Raw genomic sequence first — 17,097 nt, forward strand, 5'->3', positions numbered from 1 at the left:
TTTCTTTCATATGTAAGCCAGCGTCAGCCTTGATAAGTTGGTAAATCCACGCAAAACAGACTTTTCACCTCTCATTTCCTCAAGGCTGCTTCTCAGTTCAACAGTATTGTTTTATTCTATTTTCTACATCTTATTTCTCTCTTCATTGGTGACCATTCTAAGTTGGCTTTCGGCCTTACTGTCATCAAAACCTTAAGCTGAGTAATCTTTGTCAAGTTCATCATTTAATAAAACACAGGATGCAGCCCTTTTTTGTTGTTTAAAACTTCAGTGAGAGCATAAACAAATTAAACTGGATAAAAACTAACTCTTGGCCGGCTCTGCTCACTCTGCCAGCCCAGCCGTTCCACTAACCTCTCCAAATATATAGCACTTGCATCTTGTCTTCTTCTTTCCTCCAGCAATAGTCCAACTGTAGCACTGCTTCTACCCTTATTACTCCTGCTGCCTATCACCCCAATTTATAATTCTCCCCCTCAAACATTAACTAGCTAACTAGTTTGTACCAACTACTAAACTTAGAAGTGTAAGAGTTCACTTAAGAATTCGTCTCTTATCCAGAGCCTCCTTTGGTGCTGGCTGATACTTTCCTCTTATTTGGCCAAATTAGTGATGTTCATCTTGTAAAGAATGACTAAAATGGCACAAACAACCTGTTTTATATTAATAATAAAACAAAGCTATCAGGAGCAAAAACAAAACTTGTGGGCTACTAGAGATATTACTTTGGACCCTACAAGCATCTTTAATTATAAGAGATTAAACATGGAAAATGACTTTACTAATAATTAAATGAGAAACATTCAGTACATTGAGTGGCTTAAAGCATTCAAAATGTATCCAATGGACTTGGGATCCAAAAGTCCACAGGCTTTTTCAGTTCTTATTTCTACCTAATTATACTTAGCTGTGCACACACATATAATACTAGGAGGGAGAGGGACCAAGTGAGGATGATGTCACGTGAACACAGCGCACCATGATGGCGATGTAGTGCCGGTGCGGTAGAGGAAGGGGGCCGTCCATGCGCAGCATGTAGAACTGGCTCCTCAGGAAGGACTCCAGGTACTGCGTGTGCAGACTCATGACCTGGGTGATGTTGTCCAGGCGACCGGATGTAGAGTATTCTTCCACAAGAAAGTTAGTACGTTCATCCACTGTGTTTGCTTGGACAACCTTCCAATCAAGAAACAAAACAATATCATGATTTTTGTAAACACACCCTTGGTTTACATACATTATGCCACGATTGAAGCAAATGAATGTTCTTTTTATATTAACAGACACTGAAATTATGTAGTTGCTCATATTGGAAACAGAAATGAAAAAGAAAGCCCATGCATTTTTGGCTCTGGGACCACAATTTATTAAACAACAAATGTCAAATTATCAAACATTATACACACAGCTATGAAATTGGAGAAAAGAAGCTCCCATCTGCTTTGCCAGGCACATAAGGCAAAATTGGGGAGGCAAAAGCACTGGCATCTGATTACATATATTTACAATTTTATCTCAATAGCCTATGAAGATACTTAATCACTATATCTTAAGACAAGTATTTTCAGACTGATCCTTTGCTTTTTTCATTATTCAACATAAAAAAGCTTTCTGCAGTCTTTTTAGGGACAAAGAAAAATATGATAATTTATAGGAAAGTGTTAATTGAAAAATTAATAAGGACACTAGAATTCCTATTTTGAGCCCATCATATTAATTACTAAAAACAAAGTAAATTATTACAATGAACATGCTGCATTGGAGAGAATCAAAAGAGCTTTCTCAAAAATAGATTATTTACATAGAGCTTTATAAACAATGACAGCTCGGGTGTCATACCAAGAATTGGCTCCGAAGGTGTTAAGAGCTTATTAGCACCTCTTAGAAGGACCATGCTCTGTGGGAATTAATACACGTCAGATGTGTATTTCTCAGATTGGTTCATTATTTATTGGTATTTTAGAATTAGAGTTCTAGACCTAAGAAGAATGTGTTCCTTATTTTAGATAAGGAAACAGACTCAAGATTAAATTCAACTCATACAGCTATTTAATAGCACAGCCCGGTCTAAAATCTAATCTCCTAAAGTCCAGACTCATGGTCTTTCCAAAGATCCACACTGCTCTTAAGAAATTCTGTTTACTTTTCAGGGCTGGCTTCACAGTCTGAAAATAAATACAAATTATACAAAGACACTACTGACTGAGGAAAATTTAATCCCAAAGGAAATGTAATGTTTGAAAAGTCTAAATTGTGAGGAAATGTTAATTACAATGGTGTAAAAAAGAGGCAATTCCACTTTGGCTCATTATAAAACCAAATATATTTCCATTTGCCCATTTCCTCCCATTTTGTCAACTACAGGGAACCAAGATGATAGTTAAAAATATGATAGGATCAAGATAAACTACATATAATTAGGGACAGAATATTTGTTGTTTTTGTTTTGTTTTCCAGCAGCAGATTCTTCTGTTTAACTGATGCCTAAAATACATTAATAGATTCATATGATGCAACAGAGCCTGAAAACAGCAGCTGCTTCTGCAAACCAGATTGTCTTCAAATACGTACTGTGTAAATGGCTGTGTTTCAGGAAGTCTTTATATATATATGAGGCAATCACTCCGCTAAGAGCAACCCTGTGCTCTATGAGGGAAATAGGACAAGCACAGCAGTTTCTCTAATGAATGGTCACCACCTAGATCAGCCACAGTCACTGAGCTCCTGAAACACTACTGTTAACTTTGGAGTTTCATGTAGATGGTAAGGTCGCTAAAAAGGCAAATGAACATGATGGAATTGCTGACTGTGGCAATGGCCTGGCATGTATCCCTTCTTTTAAGCGTTGTCTGAAACATAATAGGTACTCTATAAATATGTGTTGACTAATTTCTGAACAATAAAGAATAATGCTGGTGCTTTAAGATAAATGATATCTTTGCAGCCAATAGTAAATCAGTATATGTAACCACAGTTAATATGAATTAATAACTCCTTGAAACAGAGAAAAACTCATTTAGTGGTCCTTAAACTTTTCTTAGCCCAAATATAACTTAGAGGCATCTAGGAATCTACAGGTCCTAAAGATTGCTGTGATCTTTCATAGAGATATATACCCATTAAATAGGTACAGAAATCTTGTATTGATTATAATCTCCTTTGTGTCATTTTACATCTTTTCTTTCAACATTTACCATCTTAACTTCCCACCCTCATCAAAGGTGCAGCTTGCAGTGGAGATTCTGTGACATTCTGTCCCACCAGAAACTTAGAACCAAATGAAAAGATTAACTACTAGTGATAAAATATCATGTTTTCTTCAACAGGTTTAGTTGGAAAACTCACTTTTTCATTTCAAAATGTCTTTTCTTAACATTTATGTAACCTATAATCACCATGAAACACTAGCCATTTTAAAACCTTAAACCTTCAAAATAATATTGTTTTATTATTGTTAGCAGCTTTATTTAGAAAAGTTATATTTGAAATCAAATATGGTAAAATTTATATTATTCTAACTTTGCAGTACTACCTAACTCCAAAATAAAAAGGCAGATTATCACACGCACAGTCTTTTAAGTGAAGTTGAAATGAAAATACCTCTGTGGTTTTCTGACATATAAATAAGAAATAAGAGCAAAACACAGGTTTACTTCCATGTTAAAAAAATGGAGATATTCTTTGACATAATTAAGCTACTTTTTAAATCACACTTTATGTATATTAAGACATCAACTTACTTCCTTCTCTGGAATAAAGGCACTTGGTCCTCTTGTCAAGGGTTGAGATACTCTGATTCTTTTATCCTGTTTTTAAAAGAAAAGTTTTATGTATTAATGATGACTTTCTATGTAAAGTTAAATCGGTGCAGATTGACTGCTGAGGTACTAAAATAAATGGAATAAATAAATAGAATTATGTAAAATCAGAGTAAGTGTTAGGTCTTGGTTCCCCCCACCCACCCCGCAAAACACAAACGACAACAACAAAAACCCCATATGGCCATTGCATGAACAAGATAATGGGACAGACAAGCTCCTACCACAGTGCAGGGCACACAGTAGGCTCCCCAAATGTCATTTCCCTCAGTAACACTCTACAGCACCATAGATTTTTTAGCCCGTATTTGACGTGACTGAAAACCATCAACCTCCCTAATAAAATCGTATCTAATAGTATACTAGTACACTGTTAGACCTCAATTTGAAAGCTAAAGGAAAGGTTAAATTCTAAGAGGATTACACACAACTACCCAAAGCAATGATCTGATTTGTGTTCTTCTTTCTGAATAAAATAGGGATAAGCATATTTAATATAAAGTTTTGAAGCTTTAAGTAAGAAAAATGTAAACCTTGGAGAAGCAGAGGTTAATTTAATCTAAGAAATGTAGACTATAGCAATGCTTATTGCTCCACTGCTATTCTATTTAGTATTAGCAACTGCTAGATTGCCAGTGGTATGTCTGAGTGTTTATTTTTTTAAGTTTTTAATTTTTTTGTTAAATTGTTTTGGTGTCCCCATTCAATCAGGGACTAACTTCCTTCTCGGTACGCATGATGAAGAACTCTCAGGCTTTGAAATCCTTTTTAACCAGGAGAAGAGATAGGAGGAATGGCTACTTAATTTTCTATAATAAAAGTGATAGCCTAAGATTCTGAAATAGAAGCCCTCCAAAGTCATTACATAAAAATAGGGACTATGCCATGGTTTATAAATATTATAAAGACTGGGAAACTGAAGAACATGGGAACAGATGTCTGCTGGAAAGGAGTGTTAATATTAAGCTTGCCACCAAGCCCTCCTCGGGAAACTGCTAAAATGAGGAAGCAGCTCTAGGTGGTTCCTATCTGAGGATGGCAATAACTATTTCACATGACCTTGTGTCCTGGCCACAGCCAATTAGACCAATCAACACAGAAACTGATCTGCAGCCCACGAGTGCCTTGATGAAAAAAGTTCTACCCAGAGAGAGCTGAGGGTAATTCGCTGGACCAGTAAGATTCTGGAGTACTAGAGTTATAGGAAAGTAATGTAATCTGACAGAGAAGAGATACAAAATAGCTCTCAGAAGCAGAGGCAAAGAGAAAACAATGAAGCAGCAGCAGAGTGGCATCAACAGATACCAGCCTCTATGGGAAAACCACTAGAGTTCCTACAGATTCGCAAGAGAAGAGCCTAATCATCTCTTCTTTCTCTCCCTTCCCCCTCTCTCTTTTTTCTCCACAAGGTGACCTGAATTTTTTTTTGTTCCTTACAATCCAAGAGCCTACCAAACACAAAACAGTTATTTAAATCCCTTACTTCATTAGGAAGCAGTCAGACATTCAACAATTCTTTGAGAACCTAATCAGATACTGTGATAGACTGAAGACACAGGGCGAGCAAAACAGATATGGTCCCTGCCCTTGGGAGCTTGGCACACAGTCTTCAACAATTTCAGGGTTCTACTGAAATAAATATATTAAATAATAATCATCTCAAACTGCTAATGTTTCAGAAAGAAGTAGGCATCTAGGTTATATTTGTGAAGTGATGACAAATAGATCTCTATCTACTGGTGAAGTACATTAGAGGATTCCATGTAAAAAGGAATAATTTAGGATTTCTAATATTGGTATTTCTTGTCTGCATCAACTATCATCTAGATTTACCTGGAAAAATAATTTAAAAGAAAATAACAGATTTCTTCCCTTTGCTAGCCTTAGTAAATTATAGAAAATAAAATTTCAAATACTCTCTATATAGTATAGCCTAATGCGCTAGTATGTGAAAAGCAATTTCCTTGACAACTGATCATTCCAAATAAACAAAGCAGCCAGAGGAACTGACTGTGAGGACAAATCACAGGTTTGAGGGGAAAAATATCAATAGGGAGATAAGTGGAGGCTTTTATTTATGTGCATAAAAATACATAAAATTCAGAGAAAATACAGGGAGAGAAAAATAAACTAAAAGTGTACAAAGGGACTTTGGAGAAAGAGAATGATTTATTACTAATATGATTTATTTATAAAAATCATTACTTGATATATTTATCAACTGAATTTACCTTTAAATGTCTGAAATAGTTATTTTGCCTACAAAAATATTTTCTGGAGTAGCAGAGAATTAAATCTGAAATACAGTTTCATCACAAATGGAACTGCACACTACTGCACTTAAAAGAATATAACATCTATTAATTTTAACCAATTGATAAGAAGCAACTGACACGATTTCATTTGTGTCAACATTCATTTGTTCATTTATTCAGCAAATATTCACTGAGCATTCACAATGTGCTAGGCACAGTGGGGACACAAAAAAGGAGTAGATTGGCAAAAATGCATTAACTACATCATATGATATAGTCCATAGCAGATGCATATACAAAGTGATATGGGAAGACATCATTTTATTAATTATCATTTACTTTGTCATTTTCCATTAAAGTTATATACAGTTTTCACTATTATAAATAATGCTATGATGAATATCTTTGTATAAAGAGATTTGGGGGCACATTTTGTGGTATTTAAGATGGTTTCTTTAGAAAAATTCCCAGATGTGGATTTACTAGGGTTTAGGTTATAAATCTTTAAAGTTCTTGTTGCATACTACCAATATGCTAATGGAAATGTTTTACCAATTCTATTTTCAGCAGCTGAGAAAATGTTCACTGAACCCACTAACTTCAAAAGTGAAAAACAGCCTTCAAAAATGTGTTTGAAACTTTTAATTGTATACATATTTGAGGTAAAATTCCTGAAGCAGAGTTATGATCAGATCTGTGTTTTTAATAATACAATTCTGGGAGTGATGTGGTCCCTGGGCCAGAGACAAAAAACAAAAACAAAACAAACAAACAAAGAAAACAAAACAAAACCAAAAAAAACTACAAAAAAACACCCTAAAACAAAAATCAAAACAAAACAAAACCCTAGTTGGGAAGCTAGTGCAATAGCCCAGGGGATAGATGACGTGGCCTCACCTAAGAGAGCTATTTATACACTGAAGAGACGGGAAAACTAACATTTTAAAGTTATACCAGCATGTATCCTTCTTCGGTTATATTTTTAAAATGGCGTCACTATTGAAAGGATCAGTCTACTTCCAGCTTCTGTAAAAGAAGCATATTTTCTGGTGAAGACTCTACTATTGTCTCAGTTGACTGTGTTGCATATTTATATGAAGGTAAAAAAAATTTTTTTAACAATCAAGGCAGCTTGTAAATTCTCCTTAAAACTCATTTTCCTGAACGTTTTTTCCCCACCTACTTTCTATTTCTGTATCTTTTTAAAGTTGATAAAATAAAACACAAAAGAAATAGGATAGCACCATATCCAAAAGATTCCCTTTACAACCATAAGCTGGAGTTCTGGTCCCCTGTAATACCTTGTAATACCTTTCCTCAGCTTTTATTTCAAATTTAAAATGACCAAGGACTGGGTTCCTACTTTATTCATGTCCTGATTCACTTTTCTGAAGTCTCCAGACCTGTGTTGCCTTACGTGGCAGCCATCAGCCACATGTGACTACATTTAAATTAATTAAAATTAAATAAAGTTCAAAATCCAGTTGCTTAATCATGCTGGTCACATTTCAAGTGCCCAGCAGCCACACGTGGCTCTGGCTCCTACTGTACAGGCCTGTGCAGGCATCTCCGTCACAGAAGGTTCTACCATCACAGAAACGCTGCTCGAGACTACATCTGATTTTCTTTTAATCACATCTTCAGGCATTTTAATGCCTTTTTGAAATGTTAAATGACTGCTCTGCAGAGTTTTTGGTCTGATGGTCACACCTACTGAATCCCATAACCAAGCATCTTAATGTAATTGCAGAAATCCGCTCAACCGAATTGAGAGTGAATCCAGACAGAAACAATTCAGGAAAAGAAAAAAAAACCAAAATCAGCCAGTTCTGAGAATCTTTGTCTCAATGTCTGCACATATTACAGCCTGCAAAAAGATATCAAGGACTTTTTTTTTTTCCCCTTTTAAAAAATTACAGTAAAAAAACACAGAACATGAACTCTACCCTCCTAACAAGTGCACAGTACAGTACTGAAAACAGATGTCCAGGACTTTGTCATCTGGCATAACTGAAACTTTACACCCACTGAACAACAGCTGCCCACACTCTTCAGATCCCAGCTGAGATGCTACCCCTGCAATCACTGGCCTTCTCATCTCCATGGACAATTCACATCTGCTTCTTGCTAGGCAACTCTCCCCTAGCTCAGCTTTCCTAGCACTGAACCATCCAATACACTGACTTCTTTGAACACTTCTACACTCTTCCTAGACATTCCTTTTACTTCCTTCATTGACATTCATTCTCTCAAGTGAGCGTTCTCGTCCATAGCTTCCATCTTCTTGATACAAACAAAACTCTACTGAACTGTTGAGCTTCACTATATTGCGGGGAGGAGGGTGGAGCAGATTAAGGAGAGAGAAGGGCATGTGATGTGAAAAACAAGCAAGCCCTGCAACTGACTGCTGTATCTTTGCTATTGAGCTCAGAGCTAGCTCTGCTCTGCCCTTCCATCTGGCTTTGGGGCATTTTGAACTGCTGGGGCATTTTGGAACCTTAAAATCAACATGTTTCAGACTAATCTCCTACCCTAAACAGGTTGTTCCTCACTTTCCTCTATAAGTTATAAATCACCACACAACACCAGTAACCCTGGCTCTGAGAGTTATCTTTGACTCTCCATCCTAGGAATCTGCATTCAAACAGCCGCTAAATCCTATAATTGCCTTTTCCCAACAAAATCTTTCAGTTACCCTTTCCCCAGCTCCATCTCAACTGTAAGAGTGTCTCTTATGCTGAGAAATATTTTCCCCTCACAGCTGAGAATCATGTCAATTCCAGGCCCTTGCTTTTGAGGAGATAACACATAAAAATGTAAAAAAAACTCGCAAAGTACAAGACAAAATAATATTTCATTTTAAACTTTTCTTCTGTCAATTTTCCCTAAAGCATAATAAAACACCCCAAACTGTAACAGCTGTAATATACTTTCTCAACAGATGCTACTCTTAATAGAAGAATTCCAGGGTTGTTCTATATTAGAAGTGAAAATAACCCATAGCTACACTAATTTTGAGGAATAATATTGCCATGCTTTCCTCTCTTAAGTATAAAGCTAATATCTTATCCTGGGGAATATGTGACTTTGATCATACTAGTGAATCTTACACAATGACCTTGAAATCATAAACCTTGTTTCATTTCTGTGAAAAAGTAAAACCAAAAAACAAGTCCTGGATTTTTTAAAAACTGTACTTTCCATTACAGTATCCACTAGTCACATGTGGCTCTTTAAATTTAAGTTGATTAACATTAAATAGAAGTTAAAAACTAAGTGTCTTGATTGCACTAGCCACATTTAAAGTGTATAATAGCTACATGTAGCTAGTGGGTACCAAGTTGGATTTTTCTATCATTGCCAAAAGTTCTATGGTACAGCACTGCTCCATAGCATTGATTAGTCTTGATTTCAGCTACTCGGATAATGCAAAGATACAAAATGGTTAAAAATTCAGGAATGAACATAAGCAGAATAGACAAGTATTAAGGTAACTTCATAGAAATATAAAAATTATTTGGATAGTAAGACTGCAAAACCAATAAAACCAACAAATTAACAACGATGGCAGAAAAGTTGGCAGATGCCATTCTTCAGAGTCTTAATTTTTTTTTCCTCCCGGACCGGGGCACGAACCCCGTGTCCCCTGCATCAGCAGGCAGACTCTCAACCACTGCGCCACCAGGGAAGCCCCCAGAGTCTTAATTTGATGACAACTTTCAAGTCACTAACTTAAAAAGAAGAAAGGAAATTCTCTAAAATGTTGACTCATGTTAAAAATAAAAGGGGGTATAAAATATTTAAGAAATTTTAAACAATAGTAAATTTAATTGTGATTTGTCTTCAAATATCTTAGACAGCAGTCACAGTATTTGCTTAAATTTTTTTCCCATAAAATCCTACGATTTTAATCAAGAGAAAAACTAGTTATAAAATAAGAACTGATACTTTTTATGTATCAGTTCCATGTGTCCTAAGAGATTATTTTACAAGGGTTGTGATCCCAAGAATGCTACATAAGGAAAGTTTCTTTTTTCAGATGTGTTATTATAGCTGAAAGAAGTTATGCTTGAAATTCATCAGGTAAAATTATGCCTATTAAGTAATTATGTGCTGGAAAACAAAACACTAAAAGGATAAAGACGAATTATATTTAGAAAATTGCTTATTTTGACACTTAACTGCTAGGCAATTTACTAGATCACTTTATATAAATTAATCCCACTAGAAAATTACGTGGACGTTAGGAATTCTTAAAATTATGAGACTTTAGAGGTAATCAGCAAATTACTTGCCCCTAAAAGGCCAACTGCTAAGGAGAAATAATTGCTGCATTTTAAGCTACTAAATATCTTTAAAATAAATTATTCAATTTAATTTTTACATTTATCTTCTTTAGTTTATTTCATTAGAAATGGAAAAGCAAAAAACATACAAATTCTATCCATTAAAATGTAAAAGCTGCTTATGAATTTATATCTATGGGAGACAATAATATTGAGAGTAATGTGTATAATTAACTTTACATACAGACATTAAGAGGTTAAAAAAATGTGTTCAACATATAAAAAATTCTGGCAAAGCAGAAATTTGACTCCACTTAACATCCTAATCCCTCAATTTTTGAAGATTTTTAAAGGTATCTTTAGAAGATAGTTTAATAACTTCAACATTTTTTAACATACTGTAATGACAAAATATCTTAAGTATAAAACACACACCCCAAATAAAAATTTTAATTGTGACCATAAGAAAGCTAACTGCAATTATCAACACAAACGTTAAATTACAGTTGTTGACTCTCCTTCTATTCTTTTTAGATGTTCCATTTTGGCAGAAACCACTGCAGAAAGGGCAGAGATGGGTAGGTGGCTCTATGCTAAGAAATAATGCTGATGTCGTCTTTTTATTCCTTAGCAGACAATCTCAGGAATAATGACTGGGTTTATAGAAATTGATGACATTACATATTTCAGAAGGAAAGGGCAAATGGAAAAGAACACAGAGATATTCTAAAAACTGTCTATCCCTAAATGAGAAAAGGATGGGTTTTAAATTAGATTAATTGTAATAGATTTTTAATTTTATAGTAAACTCAAATTTAAATGTCTGTCATTACCTGGAATATACATTACTTCCCACCATCCCAAAATGGTCTAAAAGACTATTTAATAAAATTGTGACTTCTCCTACTCTAGGTTAAAATATGTATTGACCTTCAATACAATAAAGATATGTATTATAATAACTAACTGAGATCTAAGGTCATTTAGTGAGAAAAGACTGGTAAGCAGAAAACAGCAATAGCATCAAGGGCAAGAATCTTGCAAATCACACAACATCTCTTCCATTCCTTGGAGCTAGAGTGGTATAGGGACCCCAAGAGCACCAGGAGCCCAGCCCCACATGTAGGGTGTGGCAGAAATTTGCAGACGCTCTTAAGAGCACTAGAAATTCCCCTTCGTAAGTGGGGAATCCTGTCTCCAAGATCCTGAGATTTCAGTTCCCCTTCTAACCAAGCTATTAAAACCAAGGCTACCAAGCCCTTCCTGCAACAGCTCCACCACTGGGTATAGTCACTTGAGGAACACTGCAAAGATCTTGTCACTAATAACATGAATTTCAGCCTTCTTCAACAACATATACTGAGTAAGATTTTTAACTTGAAATCTCAAAACATTTCCACTAAAAGTACTGCATTTATCAATTTCCCTACCTCCTCATTCCCCTACTAAGCTGTCAGGTGCTATTGGGTTGGGACAGTACCTTGTTCATCTTGGAGTATTTCAACTTTAGTATGGTGTATGGTGTCAGGTAAACTTCAGGTCCATTTTTGAAAGTTCTACATAGTGGCCATTTGAATAACAGAATCTCTTTTCAAAAAATGAGTTGCAGGAAATGAATTAAGCAACTCTCACTAAAAAACCAAAAAACCTTGGTGTGCCATTCGGTAGGAACAGTTAGATAAATTTTGGTTTACTAACTTGTGGGCCTAAAGATAAACAAACTCACCTACTGAGTACTCTGGAAACAGTAGCCATGAGTATTACTATTACTAGTAGAAATCAGCAGTAGTTGTTGTAGTAGATGCAATTAAGTACGCAAAGATAAACCTCATCCTAGCACTAAAAGAATTAAAAATGAATATCCATAGAGCAAAGTTTCTAAACTTTGAGTTTCTAAATGAGCTTCCCCTTGGCTAGTAACAAAATCCCTTAAATTTTACTCATTAGAACACATGGGTGACCCTGTTCAAAGTGCAGGCAAGTTTTCATATTTACATCCTGTCTATGAAATAGCAAACTTCTAAAAACAAAGGACCACAAGTACCCTCTACAACCACACAGTGACACAAACCTACAAAGAAGAACAAATATGGGCCTAGGATAGCCTTTAAACTACACCATTAGCTAATCCTTTAAACTGAAAGTAAACCTAAAATCATGCTCCAGTCCAGTGCCATCCAGAGGCAAGTAGCAAAGAATACACCTCATTTTCCACTTTCCATGTAATACCACAGAGTAGCATAAATCAATTAAGTTAGGTTTACTTGTAAATTAAAAATTGATATTTCTAACATGGCAGATCTTCTCTGTGTCCTGTGGAATTTAGATAGATCTGAACCAGCATTTCCTGAGGCTCTGCCCTCCCTTTTTATCTCTATTGAAATTCTACCCATTCTTCCTCTAAGACCCAGCTCAAATACCAACTCTTTTGGTCTTCCTCCACTCCCACCAACTCTCAAGCTCTTCTAGTAATTTAAATCTATTCTTCTTAAGATTCACAATCATACTTTGTTTCTCGCTTATAGCTATTAACATATGTCATTATCTTATCACTCCCTTCGGACCATAAGTAAGCTCCTTAGAGAGCAGGATCCATTTCTAACCTGGTATCTATAGCATTACAGTACAGCAACATGAAAATAATAAACGCTCATACATTTGTTGAGTTAAACTGAGGAGACAGGAGTCTGGTACAGGCTCTTCCACCCCTTTTCTCTTCCTTCAGCAGGGAAGAGCATCCTGTGGACTCGAGGCAGTTCTCTGCACTCTTATTGAGAAATACCAATAAATTAAACTAATAACCACAGTCCTGGACATCAATCCATTACCTTCCTTGTACCGTCTGGGCCCCCTATGTGACAAATATTCACTTTTCTCCATTTGTTTATCTTTTTATGTTGTTAAAACAAGCAAGACCTGCACACTTCCTATAATTTGTACTACTTTCTTAAAAACCAGTAATAATATTGCATGTCATGACACTGATCTTGAGCAACAAAGACTCCTATAAAAGCTTTTAAGTGTTAAGCACTTTCTTTAGAGATGCAGAATGACAAAATATACTCATTGAACATGCTGTAAAATTTTGGGCTAAGGGCAAGAAAATGAGAAGAGAACTATGCCTTGTACCTGAGATAATGCAACTTCATAATAGCTACCTAACTCAATGCTTCCTTATTAACATATAGACAATATACTTTACTACCACTAATTATAAGATCACTCCCAGGTCCCACAAAAGTATTAAGAAGTGCTTTACTTCCATACAAACTATTTTTATTCATTTAGTTAGTTTTGGCTGCACCGCAGGCTTGTGGGATCTTAGTTCACCAAGACCAGGGATCGAACCCAGGCCCCTGGCAGTGGAAGTGCAGAGTCCTAACCACTGCACCACCAGGGAATTCCCTCAAACAATTTTTAATGTCTGTAATGTGTAATAGTAAAACTTGCTTTTAATTTTAGAAAGCTTTACCTATTAAAATTATGTTCCAATTAGATTAAAAGAAATAAAAGTTGGGAGTTTTTGAAATTAAGACTCCTATTAGAGACAATTATGGCTACAGAACATTCTAATATTACTCAGTATATGGCTGATAGCTACTAGTCTTTTGGAGAAACAAAAAATATGCTGTGAATGTAGTTACCTGGTATATGAAGGAAAAGTAGAGTTTTAAGTCAAACATCTGTATTTAGTATCTACCACCCATGTTGTAACAAAATCAAAAGGCCTCTAAGTTTTTCTAATGAAACAGAATGACGGGACAGTTTCCAGGTTTTTCAAAACCCAATGATTAACAAAATACAGGTCACTTGCTCAGCTTAGAGGAATCAGGGAAAAAAACATTAAATACAATTGATTTCTAGAGATTTTCAAAACAAGCATTTAGCCATTTGAAAAACCAGTACTTCTTTATACACTGAGTTGTCAAAAATAACAAGAACTCATGCTCTCATTTAAATTGAGAAAGTACCTTTCACACAGCCTGCCAGGAACACAACTGAGCAAATTAAAGTATGTTCAGTTTTACATCGAATTATATTAAACTTCAGTTTCAATACAACTGAAAAGAATAGAAGTTTGAAAGGAACAATTGTGTTTTAATTTTTGCCTAGAATAGAAAATAGGATTTGTCTCGTGAACTTCATCTCTTCATCTCTATCTTGTCAATCCCTAAATCTATTAACAGAGGACTACAAAACTGTGCTTTAGTGTATACAGGTAAACTTAAAACCTGTTATAATCAGAATTAAAACCAGTTGTTATGCTCATGTAAGTAGATGGCTCACAAACTTTTTGATATCAGAACCTCTTTATATTGCTAAAAAATATTGACCCCAAAAGCTTTTGTTAATGTGAGTGATATCTATCAATAATTATTACATTAGAAATTAAATCAAAGAAAAAATTTAAATATTAATTCATTTAAAAATAAAAATAGAATAAACCCATTACATTTTAACACAAATGAATGTTTTTGAAACTACAGTTTCCAAAACAAAACAAAACAAATTTACTAAGAAGAGTAACATCATTATACATTTGTGTAAATATCTGGCTTAATTAAAGAAAACGGGATTCTTATATCCACTTCTGTATTCAATCTGTTTGTTGTACAACATGAAGAAAATCCAGCCTCACGGATACTACATTAAGACTTGATAAGTAGTAGCTTTTAAGTTTGTTGGAATGTAGAATCTGAAACCACATCAATAAACTTCTTACTCTGTTACATAAAAATCCATTGGTTTGAGATTGGTTCAAGATGGCGGAGTAGAAGGACGTGTGCTCACTCCCTCTTGCGAGAGCACCGTAATCACAACTAACTGCTGAACAATCATCAAGAGGAAGGCACTGGAACTCAAAAAAAAAGATACCCCACATCCAAAAACAAAGGAGAAGCAGCAATGAGATGGTAGGAGGGGTGCAATCACAATAAAATCAAATCCCATAATTGCTGGGTAGGTGACTCACAAACTGGTGAACACTTATACCACAGAAGTCCACCCACTGGAGTGAAGGTTCTGAGCTCCACATGAGGCTTCCCAACCTGGGGGTCTGGCAACGGAGGGAGGAATTCCTAGAGAATCAGACTTCGAAGGCTAGCGGGATTTGACTGTAGGACTTTGACAGGAGTGGAGGAAACAGAGACTCCACTCTTGGAGGGCACACACAAAGTAGTGTGCACATCAGGACCTGAGGGAAGGAGCAGTGACCCCATAGGAGACTGAACCAGACCTACATGCTAGTGTTGGAGGGTCTCCTGTGGAGACAGGGGGGTGGCTGTGGCTCACTGTGGGGACAAGGTCACTGGCAGCAGAAGATCTGGAAAGTGCTCCTTGGCGTGAGCCCTCCCAGAGTCCGCCATTAGCCCCACCAAAGAGCCAGGTAGGCTCCAGAGCTAAGTCACCTCAGGCCAAACAACCACCAGGGAGGAAACCCAGCCCCACCCATCAGCAGACAAGCGGATTAAAGTTTTACTGAGCTCTGCCCACCAGAGCAACACCCAGCTCTACCCACCACCAGTCCCTCCCATCAGGAAGCTTGTACAAGCCTCTTAGATAGCCTCATCCACCAGAGGGCAGACAGCAGAAGCAAGAAGAACTACAATTCTGCAGCCTGTGGAAGAAAAACCACATTCACAGAAAGATAGATAAAATGAAAAAGAAGAGGGCTTTGTATCAGATGAAGGAACAAGATAAAACCTGAGAAAAACAACTAAAAGAAGTGGAGATAGGCAAGCTTCCAGGAAAAGAATTCAGAATAATGATAATGAAGATGATCTAGGACCTCGGAAAAAGAATGGAGGCAAAAATTAAGAAGATGCAAGAAATGATTAAAAAAGACCTAGAGGAATTAAAGAACAAACACCTGGAAGAATTAAAGAACAAACAAACGGAGATGAACAACACAATAACTGAAATGAAAAATACACTAAAAGGAATCAATAGCAGAATAACTGAGGCAGAAGAACGGATAAGTGACCTGGAAGACAGAATGGTGGAATTCTCTGCCATGGAACAGAATAAAGAAAAAAGATGAAAATAAATGAAGACAGCCTAAGAGACCTCTGGGACAATATTAAACACAACAACATTTGCATTATAGGGGTCCCAGAAGGAGAAGAGAGAGAGAAAGGACCCGAGAAAATATCTGAAGAGATTATAGTCGAAAACTTCCCTAACATGGGAAAGGAAATCGCCACCCAAGTCCAGAAAGCACAGAGTTCCAGGCAGGATAAACCCAAGAAGAAACATGCCGAGACACATAGTAATCAAATTGGCAAAAATTAAAGACAAAGAAAAGTTATTGAAAGCAACAAGGGAAAAAATGAAAAATAACATACAAGGGAACTCCCATAAGGTTAACAGCTGATTTCTCAGCAGAAACTCTACAAGCCAGAAGGGAGTGGCACAATATATTTAAAATGATGAAAGGCAAGAACCTACAACCAAGATTACCCTACTCGGCAAGGATCTCATTCAGATTCAACAGAGAAATCAAAAGCTTTACAGACAAGCAAAAGCTAAAAGAATTCAGCACCACCAAACAAGCTCTACAGCAAATGTTAAAGGAACTTCTCTAAGTGGGAAACACAAGAGAACAAAAGGACCTACAAAAACACACCCATAACAATTAAGAAAATGGTAATAGGAACATACATATTGATAATTACCTTAAACGTCAATGGATTAAATACTCCAACCAAAAGACACAAGCTCGCTGAATGGATGCAAAAG

At 36.0% G+C, this 17,097-nt stretch overlaps 1 protein-coding gene across 2 annotated transcripts in view; it reads right to left on the reverse strand.

Moving 5' to 3' along the window:
* SESN3 (sestrin 3) overlaps positions 1-17,097 on the reverse strand; it is a 67,496-nt gene that overhangs the window by 16,598 nt on the left and 33,801 nt on the right. For both annotated transcript variants that reach the window (XM_079928751.1, XM_079928752.1), the window contains 2 exons: positions 3,741-3,806; positions 979-1,176 (listed from right to left, as the gene is read on the reverse strand). In XM_079928751.1, coding sequence (XP_079784877.1) covers positions 979-1,176; positions 3,741-3,806 — 264 coding nt within the window. The remainder of the gene's footprint in view (positions 1-978; positions 1,177-3,740; positions 3,807-17,097) is intronic.

Source organism: Stenella coeruleoalba (assembly GCF_951394435.1).
Source record: "Stenella coeruleoalba genome assembly, chromosome: 8".
Lineage (NCBI taxonomy): Eukaryota > Metazoa > Chordata > Mammalia > Artiodactyla > Delphinidae > Stenella > Stenella coeruleoalba.